General features: G+C 34.7%; 1 protein-coding gene across 1 annotated transcript in view; it reads left to right on the plus strand.

Annotated features, from left to right (window-relative positions):
• The window catches only part of vti1a (vesicle transport through interaction with t-SNAREs 1A), a 304,045-nt gene that overhangs the window by 60,101 nt on the left and 227,323 nt on the right, over nt 1–16,621 (plus strand). Inside the window, exons 4-6 of the mRNA XM_043713163.1 lie at nt 10,053–10,136; nt 12,132–12,152; nt 14,739–14,823. Of these exons, the coding sequence (XP_043569098.1) occupies nt 10,053–10,136; nt 12,132–12,152; nt 14,739–14,823 (190 nt within the window). The remainder of the gene's footprint in view (nt 1–10,052; nt 10,137–12,131; nt 12,153–14,738; nt 14,824–16,621) is intronic.

Consider the following 16,621-nt stretch of genomic DNA (forward strand, 5'->3'; position numbering starts at 1 on the left):
TTGTTATATAGTCCCACATAATAATGTGTCATCTATATACAAACATTCTTATTCCACATTCTTGTTGCCTTAACAGTGATAGTAATAAGTGATTCTTGGTAGTAACTTACAGGAAAGTGGAAATTAACAGTAAAAAGATACTTTGTCATTGAGTCTAATTAGTTTTTGTGCAGTTTTATGCTTAACATTGAGAACATCTCCAGCCATTTTGTTGCTCTAAGTAGTTTTCATCACTGCAAATTTGTTTTGGATACCAATAAAAAGTTAAACAGTCAAAATCACCACTATTATCTTTATCAATCTTTTTCCCTCACTTGGTTGCATGTAGTGAAGTAAAAATCTGATGTAGATATTTAATCATTGCTGCTTTATTGCTGTACCACTGGTGGCTGTGCTTGTTGGCTGCTAAGCCCCCAAGCTCTAAAACTTTGTCTGCCTCTGACAGTCCTTAGATATACCTTTTTAATGAAACTTTTGGCCACCTGCTAAATATTGACTTGTGGGATTTTAATTTATTTGTCGTGTTTCTATGAAGTGCCATGGGACATTTCGTTTCATTAAAGGTATTGTATAAATAAAGTTATTGTTTGATAATCTCGGTCTGTTGCAAGCTAGTGAAAAGAAAATGACTGGGCAGTGGTCCCAATGGCTAACCAGTTAAAAATTCTAGTCACAGAAGAATTGTTAATTCTTAATGTGCCACAGGATTATTTTTTCAGGATTGATTTTTGTTTTAATTTATCAGGTCATTGTCTATTTATTAATGCACTTATTAGAATCCGTGGCTCTTCCTAACATGTGACATTTAATTTTTTTAAGCAAATCGGTTTTCATTTTTTTCATCACTGTTACTTAATTATACCATCCTAGAGTGAATTAATCCACTATATTTTATTTGTGCATGTGCTGCAGTATGATCGTTTTTCATTTTTACACCAAGTTACAGCTCTTTTTGTCTAGCCTTGCATTTTGCATTAATTTAACATGCAGTAGGACAGGACTTCCTTGAGGGCTGGACTTTAATTGTCATACTTTTCACTTCTTTGGGATTTTCTATTGAGTGAAGAACATATGCTATCCACATTATTGCCATATTGGTAGATAATAACAACTGACAGCTAAGGCATAGAACAGTGGAACACTTGGTTTGACTGACTACTCTAAGTATAGAACTCATAAACTATTAATAAAAGGTGTTATGAATCTTGAAGCTACTCTGTAGTGAACCTATGACATTACTTGCTCTGCCAGTTGAATACTTGCCATGATGTATGTGTGTATATGGGAGAGGGGAATAATATTTTATTGATATCTTTACTCATCTAGTGATCTGTTTCATCAGTAGACCAAAATCATAGAACACTGCCTAATTTGGCATTGTCCTTTCTTTATAAATATTTTGGTTTTAAAAGAAAGTAAATAGGGGGCTGGGGAAGCCAGAAGTAAACCCAGTTTGATACTTAAGCATACAGTGAAGTGTCTAAGCTGCCTATTGTGATTTAATTGAATAATTGATTGTGATATGGCTATCGTTCAAAAGGTTTTAGTTACTCATAATACTGCAGACTAACTTTATTTGGCCCATTTCAAGTTCTCTGCTGAGATTCTGATGACAAATCATATATTTCAGCCCAGTGGGCATTTTATACTAGATATGGACATTTTCGACTAGATATGGACATTTTCGTTTTGTTTGAATGATGTAACGTGCTGTAGCACTATTGTAACAACTGTTTCATCACGTTTAATTTTATAAAAATCATTGATAGTTAAAGTCACTATCTCTCTGTAAATGGGCTGCTGTGTTGCTGCTTGGAGTCAAAATTACTGCGTCTGCCGATTCCTTAGATGGATTGGAAGCTACTCCATCATTCATATCACAAAAGATAATTTGAAACAATACAAGCTGTCAGTTAGGGATTCAGTACAACTTTGCATTTCGTTATGCTTATTGTTCTGCAAATTATTTTGGAAATGGAATACAACTTTATTGAAATTTGAAGATGTTGAGATGAATTACAAACAGTCTATGTTGGATTCAGCTATTTTCCATTATTCTTCAATGTATGCAACAAACTCTGTTGACAACTTCACTAAATTGCAACTTGCATTGTTTAAAATACAGCCTTTTAGCTTTGTAGCAATGACAGCTATTAAACATCATCAAAAGTATTATTTTCATGCCTTATTGGAAATACCTTAAAAAAAAAAGAGAATGGGTGGATAGAAATTGAAAACGTAAAAAAAAATTGATCAGTGTGGATAAAGTCAACTTTCATTAATTTTATTTTAGTGTTATTATTTGAACAACCCAGCACATTTCTGGCTTTGGGACTTCTATTTCTATATTTGAATTAGGCGAAGTCACAAGTTAAGGCCTTGGTCACTATCGAACCTTGTATTCAATCCATCAAGTATGCTAACACATGCCATATTATTTTACTAGTTATTTTTTATATGTTTTTGATTAGTTGGTCATGTTGATCTTTGAGTTCAAAGTAAATTGCATACTTCTGGACTCCATATTTTGGAGTCTGCAACTCAATTCCAATGATCTGGTGTCACTCCCAACTGTAGCTTCAATATGGATAAGACTCGGTAGAAGTTATTCCTTTCAATGTACGCCAAGCCTTAACCCCCAAACCAGATCCTACATCTGTACTTCTGCCTTCTTATTCGTATCAAATCTCAATGCTTGAGTATTTATTTGGGGAGAAACAAAAATGACAAGGTGTGGAGGCTTCTCATTTCATTTTGATAAGACTTATTTTTCCTGTCTAGTTCAGATGTTTTCTGCTTTACATTCAAGATCTATGCTTACCATTTTTATGTTTAGAAACAGACATGAAGTAGAAAGGCTGACAAGATTAAGAAGCAATGAAATGGTAAACTGGCAGTGGTGAGCCTTGGTTAAATAAAACTGAGGTTTCCATGAGAGATAATAAAGATTTAATAGGTTTGAAGTTCGCAGGAAGAATCAATTAGTCAGGAAACAGTCTCCATTTCAATAGCATGGGATGTGGAGAGGAGGAAGAACCTGTTTATTTATTACTTTGCATTTACAGGAACACAATGGTACTTTTTTGTTGCTGAAATGGGAATTGTTTGATCTTAAGTAAGGAATGGATTCTTGGAGAAAGCTTTAGGAAAAGATATTGAAGTTTTATTGGAGATGAAATTGTGGAACGAAACATATTATGGATGAAGCGTAAGGATGGAGTCAGTAAAGGTTAGGGGTGATAACTGATGTTTAACCTCGTGAAACACATGAGTTTTACCTACTTATTAATTGAAAGAGGCAATTTTCAATGCCCCAATAAAATAAATGAAGGAGATCAAAGCAGAATTATTTATCTGTTTCATTGTCAGGTGATTTAAGTTTGTGAACACTGGGAATATTAGAAGAATATATGGAATCGCCAGGAAAAACGTTCACCTATCACTTTATATAAAGGCTCAAGTTTCACTGTTCTTTTCTGAAATTGATGCAGGAATGCGGTGTTTGGCTCCTTGCACCTGTCTACCAATCAATATGATCATGGCTGATTTGATTATGGCCTTAACTCCACTTGCCAGCCAACCTCCCTGTAACCTTTGACTCTCATCAATCAAACGATTTTCTAATTAAATCTTGAATATATTAAATGACTCCCTTCCCCTATTTTCTGGGGAAAAGAAATCCAAATATAAACTATCCTCAGAGAAGACATTCCTCATCTCCATCTTAGAAAGGAGGCTCCTTTTCAAACTGACCTCCATTGTTCTAGCTTTTCTCACAGAGTGGAAACATCTTTTTTTTCTTCTTCTCAGCATTTGCCCTGCCAAGCTCCTTTAGAAATGTCTATGTTCCATTAGGATTACTACTCATTCTTCTAAACACTGATAATTATAGGCCCAACCTGCTCGATCTTTTCTCATAAGTCAAACCACTCATCCCAGAGTGAACCTCCTCTGAATAGCTTCTACTCAAGTATTGTTTTCTCCAAAGTTCCAAAACAATGCAACAGCATACAAAACAGTAATTGCTGCTCCTGGAATTAGAGGAAATTACCTCTTAACACCTAAAATACCTCAAAAAAAAGGAGCAGAAATTTTTCCCATGTTCCATCTTTGATTACCCAAAATCCCAGAAGGTTTAAGGTGAGAGGGGAAAGATATAAAGAGACCAAAGGGGCAATGTTTTCACGCAGACGGCGGCACGTGTATGGAATGAGCTGCCAGAGAATGTGGTGGAGGCTGGTACAATTGCAACATTTAAAAGGCATCTGGATGGGTATATGAATAGGAAGGCTTTTGAGGGATGTGGACCGGGTGCTGACAGGTGGGACTAGATTAGGTTGAGATATCTGGCCGGCATGGCTGAGTTGAACTGAAGGGTCTGTTTCCATGCTATACATCTCTATGACTCTTAAGTTTGTCCATTCTTAAACAAGGTGACCAAAGCTATATGTAGTACTCTAGATATTGCTTCACCAGACTCTGTACAGTTGTAACAAAGCTTTCCCTACTTTTAAACTCATTCCTCCTTGCAATAAAGCCCAACATTACTTTCTGATGTCCTTGTCACAATTTGCTTTCTAACCTAATTTCAAATCATCAGCAAACTTGGCTACAGTAAAGTTGTCCTCAGGCAAATTATTAACACAGGTGGTAAATAGTTGAAGCCCTACCACTGATCCCTTTGGCATTCCACTTATTACAGATTGCCATCCTGAAAAATGACCTATTTATCCCAAGTCTGTTTTCCTGTTAGCTCATTCGCTATCCATACCAATATATCAATCATTGCTATAACTTTTATAAAAGCAAAATATTGCAGATGCTGGAAATCTGAAATAAAGAGTTCTGGAGTGAAAAAGAATCATACTGGACTTGAAGCACATGTTCTGTTTGACCGTCCACAGATGCCAGACCTGCTAAGGTCCTCCAGCACTCTGTTTTTATATATCATGAACTCTTGGCTTGTGCAGAAAATGTTTCATACATAGCTATCTCATCCCCGTACCCTAGGTAAATCACATGCTAATCATTTTCTAAACTGAAGCATTTTAGATATCATGTTATGTAACCTGACTTTGAAATTCTTCCCATCCGTATAAACGATTACCTTACATTTACAAGGCATATATGTGGGAGATAATAAAACTAGTTGGTTGCATTTTTATACATTTATTTCAATGCAGTCAACTGTCTACACGTTCACAATGATCCTGGGAATGAAGGTTTGTCACATGAGTAATTGAGGATTCTGCGTCTGTAGTTAACGGAGTTAAAAAGGATGAGGAGGATCACATTGAAACTTACAGAATGCTGAGAGGCCTGGATAAAGTCAATGTGGAGAAAATGTTTCTACTAGCAAAAGAGACTAGGATCCAAGGCACAGCCTCAGAGTGAGGGGATGACCGTTTAAAACTGAGATGAGAATTTCTTCAGCAAGAGGGTCTGAATGGGTGGAACTCATTGCCACAGAAGGCTATGGAGGTCAAGTAATTGAGTGTCTTCAGAGGTAAGTTCTTGGTTAGTAAAGGGATCAGTGATTATGGGAAGAAGGCAAGAGAATGAGGTTGAGAAACATATCTGCTATGATTAAATGGTACAGTACACTTATTGGGCCGAATAATTTAATTTTGCTTCTATATCTAATGATTTTATGGCATAGACAAGAACTTGCTTTATTTTTGAATAATGTCTTCTGGATATATGTTGGTTTCAAGTTGCAGTTATTTCACTATGAAAGCTACCTTCTTATATTAACTAAAATACCTCATTTCAACGACTTCGAATATTAGGGTTTTGCACAATTAATTTGGCAAAGTTTGAAAATTGTTAAATAATTTCTAATTATTTTGGGCTCAGCCTCTGAATTCTACATGAACAAAAGAAGTGACTATGTTCTGTCCTGCTGACCTCCAATCCCTTTGATCAGCATGTCAAAGTTTGACTGTCTCAAGGTGAAAATAAATAGAAATGAAAAGAGGATCCCTCCTTGCTTTTTATCCAGTTCAAGTGGCAATTAATGAAGAAGCAGTTTGTTAAAGGTGCTAAAGAGTTGGTATGTTGTTTGTACTCACTCACTCGATGTCTTGACAATTTTGGGGGTAAATGGCATCAAAGGTTTTTCCTGTGTCCAGGAAAGTGGCACAGAAAATCAAGTACTTGACAATCTCTGGAGACGTGGCAGCATCTGTGAAGGGAGAAGGAGAGTTAAAGTTTCAAGATCAATGGGACTCTTCTTCAGAACCAACTAAATGAGTAGGAAGTTGATGCTGTACAAAAGTATTGTTGCCTCATTTGGTTAATGTAGTGCTTTGGAATGTTGCTTGTTGATTTAGATTAGATTAGATTAGATTAGATTAGATTAGATTAGATTACTTACAGTGTGGAAACAGGCCCTTCGGCCCAACAAGTCCACACTGTCCCGCCGAAGCGCAACCCACCCATTCCCCTACATTTACCCCTTACCTAACACTACATGGCCAATTCACCTGACCTGTACATCTTTGGACTGTGGGAGGAAACCGGAGCACCCGGAGGAAACCCACGCAGACACGGGGAGAATGTGCAAACTCCACATAGTCAGTCGCCTGAGGCAGGAATTGGACCCAGGTCTCTGGCGCTGTGAGGCAGCAGTGCTAACCACTGTGCCACCGTGCCGCCCCCACTTCTTGGACTTCTTGGATCATGTAACCTGCTACAGTTATGTTTCAATATGTAGCAGGAATTGTAATAAATCTGTGTATCAATTTTAGTTTTTGTTTAACTAAATATATCTAAAATTAATTTGAAGTGAAGAAGTGAGCAACGTGTATGTTAAAAATCCTAATTTGGAGTTTTACTGAGTTTGAAACCAGGACACCTCGGGTTTGATCACTACCTTGTGCTGATTTAGCAGAAAAAAGCTGTGGCAGTCATAATTAGAATTCAGTGTCCTTAGACCATGAAGTCCCAGCCAGATTCGTGCACCCAACATCAATCCAGTGATTTTTACTTGAAAAGTGTGTATGTTATTGTCAATGGAAGGCATAGTTAGGATCCTTCTCTGTGTAATCCACAGTTGAATACCTTCCTTATAGTCTTAGACTGGAAAACTGAGTATTTGGAATGAGTAGAGTTGTGAATTAGTACTTAAAGGACTGTGCCTCAAGGTGTTTTTGTGCCATCAGAAGAGGAAAGAAACTTTGTTGAGTGTGAAAAGGATTAAAAATAATAGAGTTGCGAAGCATTTGTGTTAAATGGATGATTCCTTTTTAAGAATTTTATAGTTAATGGTGAGAAACGTCATTTATCATAGAAATATCTAACCTGGAACGTGTTATTCCTTTCATAATCTACAATTTATTTTGGGGGCTTTTTTTTTACAAATGTTTAACAAATATTTCTGTCTCTAAGATGAAGGAGAATCTGGTGAACTCACTTGAAGCACTTGATAAAGGAAATATCAGGGAAGAACTTGTCTTTATACAACTTTTCACTGTCTCAGGACTTACTAAAACTCTTAAGTAAATAATACATCTTGAGGTGATCATATAAGGAATTTACAATATTATAACGCAAGGAAATACGGCAAGGTCTCACAAATGATAATTAACCAGATAATCTATTTTAGCAAGATTAGTTTAATGGAGGGATAAATGCTGTTCATGCAATCTTTCATATCCAAATGGAAGTCTAGATGATGCCTTAATTTAATGGTTCATCCAAAGATTTCCACAAAATTGCAGTTAATGTGCTCAAATCTCTGGAGTGAAGTTTGAACCCACACCCTTCTGAATCAGAGGCAAGAATGCTGTCACTGAGCTAATGCTGACAGCTATGATGGGGAAGATGGTTCCTATTATGTTACTTAAATTTGGTATAATATTCTTAACATTTCTAGAGTTTAGTCAATTATTAATTCATGCCGTCATTCTATAAATCTGTTTGCACAACGTTTTGTTGTAGTTCACAATGTGAGCTTTTTTAAAATCTCTAAATTATCTTTCCAAATTTCAATTTTTTAAAATTCATTTGTGGGATGCAGGTGTTATTAACAAGATTTATTGTTCCATCCTAAATTTCTGCATCTACTCAGGTTTGCAACTTCTGCTATTGATTCCAAATAGCTGAAATTAGTATGGTCGTTGATGTTAGCCTCAATATTTTCGACATTTTGATCAACTGCTTTTTTCCCATCTGTTTTCAGACAGTTAATAATATTATATATTAAATGAGCAGAGTCTAAGTAATAACATAATAATTAATTTAGTAGTGATAGGTGTCAGTCTTGTTTTCCATTTAATCTCGCGAGTGCCTATTTGGCCAGATTGGCACTGCAACCTCTGGGCTACATCATCTCCATATATAGCTGCCATATAATCTCTGTCCCTTTTTCTAAAACACCTTTAACTATATCCGTGAAGATTAAATATGGTTGCAAAGGAAGTTTGGAAATGGGGGAGAAAAAAGCTGCTGAGTTAGAGAGGAAAAAAACTGAAGCTCTGTTTCAAATGGTTCAGATGATGTCTCTTGAAAAGCTCTCCCCTGCCAGGCCTCAACTCTCATCACAAGCTGCTGCTGCCCTTTTGATTCTAATTGCACTCAACGCTTCCTTTTCTATTCTTTTCACATAACATTAAGGCATGTATTAAAATGTACTTTGCTATTAATAGTTGCTTTTAAGCAAAGGTATATACTTTTTAATATTTTTAAAACTGTTTGCTAAACAGTTTATACAATAGAAAGTTTGGACCATGCAGTTTCATGCAGTTATGAGGAAGATTTTAATAACTTCTCACTTTTCAGGTTTTGCTTTGGGAAATCTGTAATAATTTTGATACTGACTTGGAGTGTTTTAATTTGTTTTACACTCTTAACCTGTTTATGCTTCATACCTTCATCAATTCTGTTGATAAAATGATGAAACATCATGAATAGTCGAGGTTTATTCTCAAGTGAAAACTTAATTTAGCTGATTTAAGTATTCAATTTTTTTGCATTGTATCCAATTTTAAGGAAGAATAGGAGATAATTGTAATGTAGTGATTACTAGTTAACACAATTTTGCATATTGGATTGTAGGTTTGTATTTAGCCACTTTAATGTGCTTTACTTGTGCTCCCAACTTAAAATGTTTTGTGCTGTCTTTTGAAAACCTTTTTAATGTTTTGTAACTTCACATAGTTTTTATTTTTAAGTATTTTTTCACTTAAATGTTAGAGATTATTGTAATTAATTAACCCATTTGAAATAGGAATCTTTTTGGTCTACAATATGCTTTTCTCTTTAATGCAATTGCATTTTGGTAATTTTTCTATTTTGGTTTTCCACAGGAAAAACAGAGATTAACAAAAAATTAAAAACTGATGGATGGATTGTGTTGTTTGTTCAAAACATGTACATTGTTTACTATTACTCTGAGTAGCTTAGTATTAGGATAATTAACGATTTATTTTCAAATTTTTATAAAGATCTAATTTCAGTATACTCAGTTGAATTCTATTTTTAACTGTACTTTGTTATGTGCATGAACTTTGTTTTGCTGAAGAAAGTTTCATAAAGTTAGGAACAAAAATTTATATTTGCTCTTTAAAAAGTGACAGCTTGATTAACTTTGCTTGTTAGTAAAAAAAATCATTTTTTAACCAGCAGTCCACTTTGAAAAGTAAATACGAGAAATCTGAATAACTTGTAACAAGAATAAATTTGCTTTCTCTTAAAATAAGTCATCTGTGTGAGCTGATTTTAAACAGAAGAATTCTAAATGTTTTTAACTGCCTGTTGTCATCTCTTTCTTTCCACAAACAAGTTGTGTGAGGTGAAATCAATAGAATGAAACCTACTCTTTCAAGTCATTTTGAATTAAGTACCAATTTTGGATAAGTGGTATATTTCTTTAATTTCCAATATATCTATATGTAGAGACAATTTCCATGTAAGTGGTTAGCTGCTAAAGTGGATCATTTTTCTCTAGGTTTTCCATTAGGGGGCTCTCCTGCTATAGAAAGACTATGCTTAGAATAATTCGTAAGCCTACTTTCTAACACAAATTTTGCTCTTTTTCCTTTCGTTTCCAGAAAAGGTCACGGATCGCCTACAGTGATGAGGTAAATCTTCGAAATGAGCTCCTAGGGGAAGATGGGAATACCTCTGAGAACCAGGTAGGGCCACTAATCAGCATACCCTTGTGGGTGGCTTGAGGGTGATGAAGGTCAGCGAATAGTACGTCTTCTCAAGCTGCTCACTAACAGCATTAACAGCAACTCAAGTGGAAATACATTGTTTAATGTAAAGCTGAGCAACAACAAGCCTCTGATTTTAAACCATTTAAGTTTTAATCACAGTACAGAGAAGACATGTAGACCTTCTAAATATCTGATACAAACTTTGTATTTCATGAACAAATTTCCAGCTTAGAACAAATCTGCAAGATGTTAAACTTTGCTTATAAGTTTATTTTTTTATTAATGCTAGTAATACGGCTGGAATCTGTGAAGTAGTGAGCTCTAGCGATAGTGCTATGGGGGCTTACTGTGCAAGAAATACACCATACTGCAGTTTTAGCGCAGAGGTTGATGCCGGTCAATTTAATTCCCGAAGATCTAAAGGAGGTCAGTATCATCTCATATAGCCTTGGCAGAGCAGATCATTATGAGCAACAAATCTGTTAGTTGCATGGCATGGATTTATAACGAAATGAATGGTGAACCTTTATAAGTTCTGAAAATTGTGTGTTCACCTAGCGATAATGTGTAAAGGACATTTAATAGAGTTCAGCATTTATTCGTTATCTGTATGCGGGCAGAGAAGGAATTGGCGTTATCGCTTTTCATAATTCTGTAGTTTCGTGCATCACGTGGTCTTCACATACTGCGGCGCAGTTTCGATTTCAGTCACAGCAGCAGTCTGGCCACTAGAGATTCTGCCGGTTCAAACCAGCGCGTACCAGATTTTTCAGGTTACAAAGAACAGATTACCACTCATATCGAATACCATATTGAAAATCTTTGTTTGAAAATCCTGTGATTATCATAACTGAAATGGCAGCACTACATTCTTAATGATGATAATGAAGAAAATGCAAAATGTAATCGTAAAATTTCAGACTGTTTAGTGCTTCCACTATGCCATTGTCTTGTCTAGTTGAATACTTTTTTTGTTAATATGAATTAATATGTACCTCAGCATGGTACAAAACAAAACCTGAGGCCCATTGCAAAACCATCTTCAAATCCATAGAGAAGCTTTAAAATCAGCCAAGCAGCACAAACAAGATAAAGCGCATTTTGTTTAGGTTCTATTGTAAAACAGCTGCGCCATGCTTCATAGTACTTATGGTTATGACCAGAGACGAGGTCGTCTCTTCCGCTTAGTTTTGGATTCTGGCCCATTGAACATTCTGGTAGTGAGTTAAGAAAGAATATGACTGTCTTGCAAACAGCAAGACATTTTGACAATCGTACCGTCAAGTGGTGTTTGTTTTGTTTCTGTTAAGTGAATAATTTAATAAACTACCTTGGAATGCTAAAATATCTCACAAAAACATACTTTTCTTTCCTGTTTTCTTTTTCTGTCTTACCAACTGTATTATCAGCTCCACCTTTGTAATTTTGCATTGTGCTTGAGTTTTTCTGAAAGTAACTTTTTTACCTTGTGAATTCAAATAATTAAAATGCATACCTCTTTACAACTTGGCGCAGTTAGCCCCATTGTATATGTCTGTTTGGTTTCACTCAAGCTATTAAGATTTGTCTTTAATTACAGTTGTTAAATGGTAATTGCAGTGGGATCTGCATCAGAACCTTGAAATAATACTCCATACTCTCTTTGCCTCTTTAAAATCATCACTAAGAAGCCCCTCGTTCTTTCTTTGAAGATTGCAACAAACATATCTCTCACATTCTAAACAAGAGAGAAATGATTGTAACCGTCTGTGTTGACAAAGAAAGAGCTAATCTTTGTTCTTTCAAATATGATTTTGAAAATTCTCTTTGCATGAGCCTTTTTAGGCTTTAAAGAAGCTCTTCTATGATTTCTTAATACTAAGTATGTAATTGTAAACAGATAAATTGTCATAGTTAATGTTATACCCAACTGTATGACAGATGTTTCATCCCTGCCATTTCTTTCTTTTTCATCTTTCTGTGCGTTCACAGTTGATAAAATTGCGTGAAGAGGTGAGTGTATCGTGTTTGTTGTTAGGTATCTGTGTTTGGAAAATATTGGTGTTTTCTGTCAACTGTTAATTTTTTGAGAACCATGTTGCAGACCATACAGGATTTCTTTACATTTTGTTTCTATATTATGTAAGGTAATCAGTATAATTTATCCAAAATAAGTATACTTATTATTTGAAGAGCTAGATTAATTAGTATAGATTGTTATTGCAGTGTGTCTGACCTTCACATCAGGTCCTATCTGCGTTGATCTGAACACATTGTTCTAATGATTTCGAAAAAAATTTCAAGGGAAGCTTTGAAGTGGCTTTAGCTGCTGCGATCTGCTGGCCACATCTCACAGATATGTCACCTCTGCCAGGAGGGAATAGGAAAATCACGTTTCGAATGGTAATGATAACATTCTAATCACTTCTCCTTTGAAGATTGAAGCAAGATACACTGTCAGTATCCCAAACTGTCAGTGCTCAAGGCACCAAGGCATCTTGGTCTAGGTGTATTAGCTTAAGTGAGCATGTCAATACAGCTGCATCAGGGAGATCCATAGGGGCTCATTAGAGCAAGGCAACTCACTTCTATGGACATGATTCAGATTGTTCATATGGCACCATTTTTATTAGAAAGTATTTCTCCAATTTTAAGTGACATCTGTCAGCGAGGAAAGTTCTTGGTGAAGCTTTCTGACTGTCAGACTCAAAAATGGTCTTGAAATGTGGTAGCCCCTCTTGTTTTTTCCATGTGATTAGTTTGTATGCCTTTTGACAGCATGAATAGAACTTGTAACAAACCAGGGTCTAGCCTTTTTTTCCGTGAAAGAAAGTAGGATTAAAATTCTCTAAAGCAAAGAGTTGATGGGCGTAAAATGGTAGGAAGCTACACTGCAAGTGAGACCCTATCCTGTATGTAAAAATCTTTTATTTCCTCTTTTCTTTTGTGTGGTAGGAGTTCTTCTTAAAAGAAAATCATTATAATTAATAAACTTAACACATTTAAGATTACTTCACTTACAGAACTTTTTCCTTTCATTTGGAGCAGGTGAAAAGAACACGTAGCTTTGCTTTAATACTTCAGTAACCTTCCGTATTGATTCACCTAAATTCAAGATTTAGTTATTCAAGTTATGTATATTATGTCTACTCATTTCAAAGGTGATGTAGTCACACTGCTATAATATACAGATAAGATTTATTCTGAATAGCATTAACCAAAATACATTTTCTGAGCTTCATTTGACATTTTTTTTCTGGAAATAAAGTTCAATTCCAATATTCAAATTCTGTCATGATGCACTAAAGTCAAGGGATATGTCCACTGATTAAAGGCTTTTTCATTTTAGAATGGCCTTAAAAAGTGAGTGTACCTTAATGATGACAGTAACAATGACAATAAAATGTTACAGATGTTTTGTATATAAGATATGATAATTGTGCTGTGGCTCTGCTTATCTAAAATTCTACTTATCTTATTATACAGCTATTTATTTCAACTTGTGTGGCACAGTATTGGAGCCTAATTATTCAATGGAACATCAGTTTAAATAAGACTCCTGGCATTCACAAAGCGCTCCATATTTTGCTGTAATGAGCATAAAATCCCAAGTGAAATTCTGTAGGAATCCATAATAAGACATTTTAGAAAAATATAAGTAAAAACTTATATTTAAAGATCAAAACTACTATATGATTGTTCTTCAGCTATGATCTATTTCTAATAATCAATAATATGCAGTAAATCTAACTATTGCAGTAGTTCTAGTTTTTAGTGAAAATGGAGCATAGTTTGTTTTATAAGTCAAAGCTCAGATTAACTGTTTCCAAAATAAAATAAAACAATTACAGAAGCTGATTTATGAGAGCAAAAATATGCTATTTATTCTATGATACTGGATATTAAAATTATTTTAAGCTGCATGCACCCTCATGTTTGAATAGACTCATATTGCATATTCACATTGTTGTAAATTAATTACACTTACATTTTTTTTAATGATAGTTTTGATTATGGTAATTTTCAGTGGTTTTTCCAATATGTTTTCAAAGAATTCTAGTCTGTTTAGCTTTGTACAAAGAAATAGTTGATTTCAGACAAGAATTCATTTAATTGAGACTATTTATTTTGCCTTCACTAGTTAGTCCAACACCACCTTCAATAGTCTCACTCATCATAAGTTAGGCTTTTTCTTGTATTTTGTGTGTCTTAACACTATCACACAATATTTCCAGAGCTCTTTATAGATGTATGATATTTAGAATTTAGGCTTTATTAAATTCCAGAGGAAAACAAAATGCAGTTACTTTGTGCTTTGACATGTAGTTCACCTTCAATTACTAAAAATAGCAAAATAGTACTTACTTGGTAACTGTTGAAAATAACAATGAGTCCTTGAAAACAAGAAATAAGCAGTTTTAGAAAGTGGATTTTTATTTCTCCTTTTCAGCTGAACTTAGCTCTTCATTCAAATTGTTGCAGTGTCTCACTCCAAAATTTAACTTGTTTTTCCCCCATACAGTTCCTTTACTGTTGGAATTAGACACAATTATGCCCCGTATTTAAGTGTGTGTATAATCATCTACAATTTTATTTCAGAGAGCGTGTCTGTTGGATAACACAGAGCGGTTGGAAAGGTCAACACGGAGATTGGAGGCTGGATACCAACTAACCGTTGAAACTGGTAAGGATTTTTGAGACTGAGCAAATTATATGCCTTATGCACAGTAGTGTTCATGACACATGACATTTCTGGCACACTTCAAAGCAGGAAAAAGACAGCAGCTATAGATGTGGTTTACATATGGAAAGGGATTGGATGTTATTTTGTGCCCCTCTCAAATTTGAAGGCATGATATTTACTAAAACAATTGATGCTACTGTGTCTAAATATGTATCTAAATAGCATTAAGTTAGAATATAATTACTTGCATAAAGTGTTTGCAGAAACATGACTCAGTATTCTTTTTCTGTGCAAAATGTATAATTGAAAGATGTGGTATTAAGAAATCACTGCATTTCTAACCTTACACCTAATTCTTTGATTATACTGTTTGCACAGAGGAAAACTTGAATTGTTTTTAAAGGATGTTTATATGTTGATAATATTCAATGAAAAGGCTGGCTAATGGAAAAATAAATTATTTACTGATTTTACACAAAGTTCAGGCAGTGAATGTTGAAAAGATGATTTATTTGATTTGGCATTAATTACTCAGTTTGAATACGTGGTTTTCAGTTCTGAGAAATAAAATAGTTTTACAGGTATTTTTCATTCATATGTAATATTTTGTCTTTAAAAGGAAGCTAACAACTGGTATAATTCAAGTTTGAGGTCAGGTGGAACAGTCTTGCAGCATTATACTCTGAATCAAACCTCAAAATCATCTTGAAGAAAAGTTCAAATGAGGAGTCCTATGGAGAGATAGCAAAAAGAAAATGGCAAGAATATTATCTAACATTATACTAAGAATGGTAAGGAAGGAAGCAGAAGAGGCTAAACACAAGTGGTATCATCACAGATAGACAGAATAAGTTAATGAATGACGAAGAAAGTTTGAGGGTCAGAGAGTATTATATAAAAGGAAGGTAAAAGCAAAGGAAACATCCGTATGGATTACCAGGAAGAAGTTTAGTTCCAAACAGAAAAGCAATGTTGCTTGTGGATGTCAGGATGGATAAGATGCAGTCTGACTGCAGATGAAGTTTCTTCAAATAACGGCAAGCTATAGATGCTGATTAAAAAAAAATGTACTGTCGGTAAAATTAATTAAGAATGGGACTGGATGATTTCTTCATGTGCTGAATTAAACTAAGCAAAAGTAATAGAGTAGCAGAGAAATAGAGTAATGTCGAAGTTTTCTTTAAAGCACAATTCAGTAGTGTTCAAATTGTCCATCATATTTTCTTCCTGTTTTGATATAGTGAGTAATACATTTGGGTACAACATATTTTGCACCGAAATAATAGATATAACAGACTCAGACCAAAAGGCTCCATGTTTGATCCATGAACTGTATTATGTTAGTAGCCAATTTCAGCTGGGCCAATGATAGAGCTGCTAGACCTATTATTTGGTAAGTAAAGAAAATATTTTTTGACAGCATTGGTTTAGCTTAGATGTCCCTTTGGGTGGGTAACAGGTTGGTACACACTATCAAGGCTTACCATCCAATTAATAGCTGTATAGACATTCAACAAAATATTGGAGGATGGGGCAATGTGCATTGAGTTGCAATGCAGTAATGAGTTGATACCTTCAAGAGATGAGAGAAACATTTGACAAGGGAAAGATGTGATCTAACACAGTAAAGAAAATAGACTATTAATATTTAGGATATTAAGCTCATTATTAAGCTAAAAAAATTTAAAACATTTTATATGTGATGATCTAATGCCTGATCCATAATGAAGCTATTTTACAGATTGAATTATGCAAGTTTTTAACTTCTCTGAGGCATAAAAACTTAAGTTTTATTTTG

This window comes from Chiloscyllium plagiosum, chromosome 22 (assembly GCF_004010195.1).
Source record: "Chiloscyllium plagiosum isolate BGI_BamShark_2017 chromosome 22, ASM401019v2, whole genome shotgun sequence".
Lineage (NCBI taxonomy): Eukaryota > Metazoa > Chordata > Chondrichthyes > Orectolobiformes > Hemiscylliidae > Chiloscyllium > Chiloscyllium plagiosum.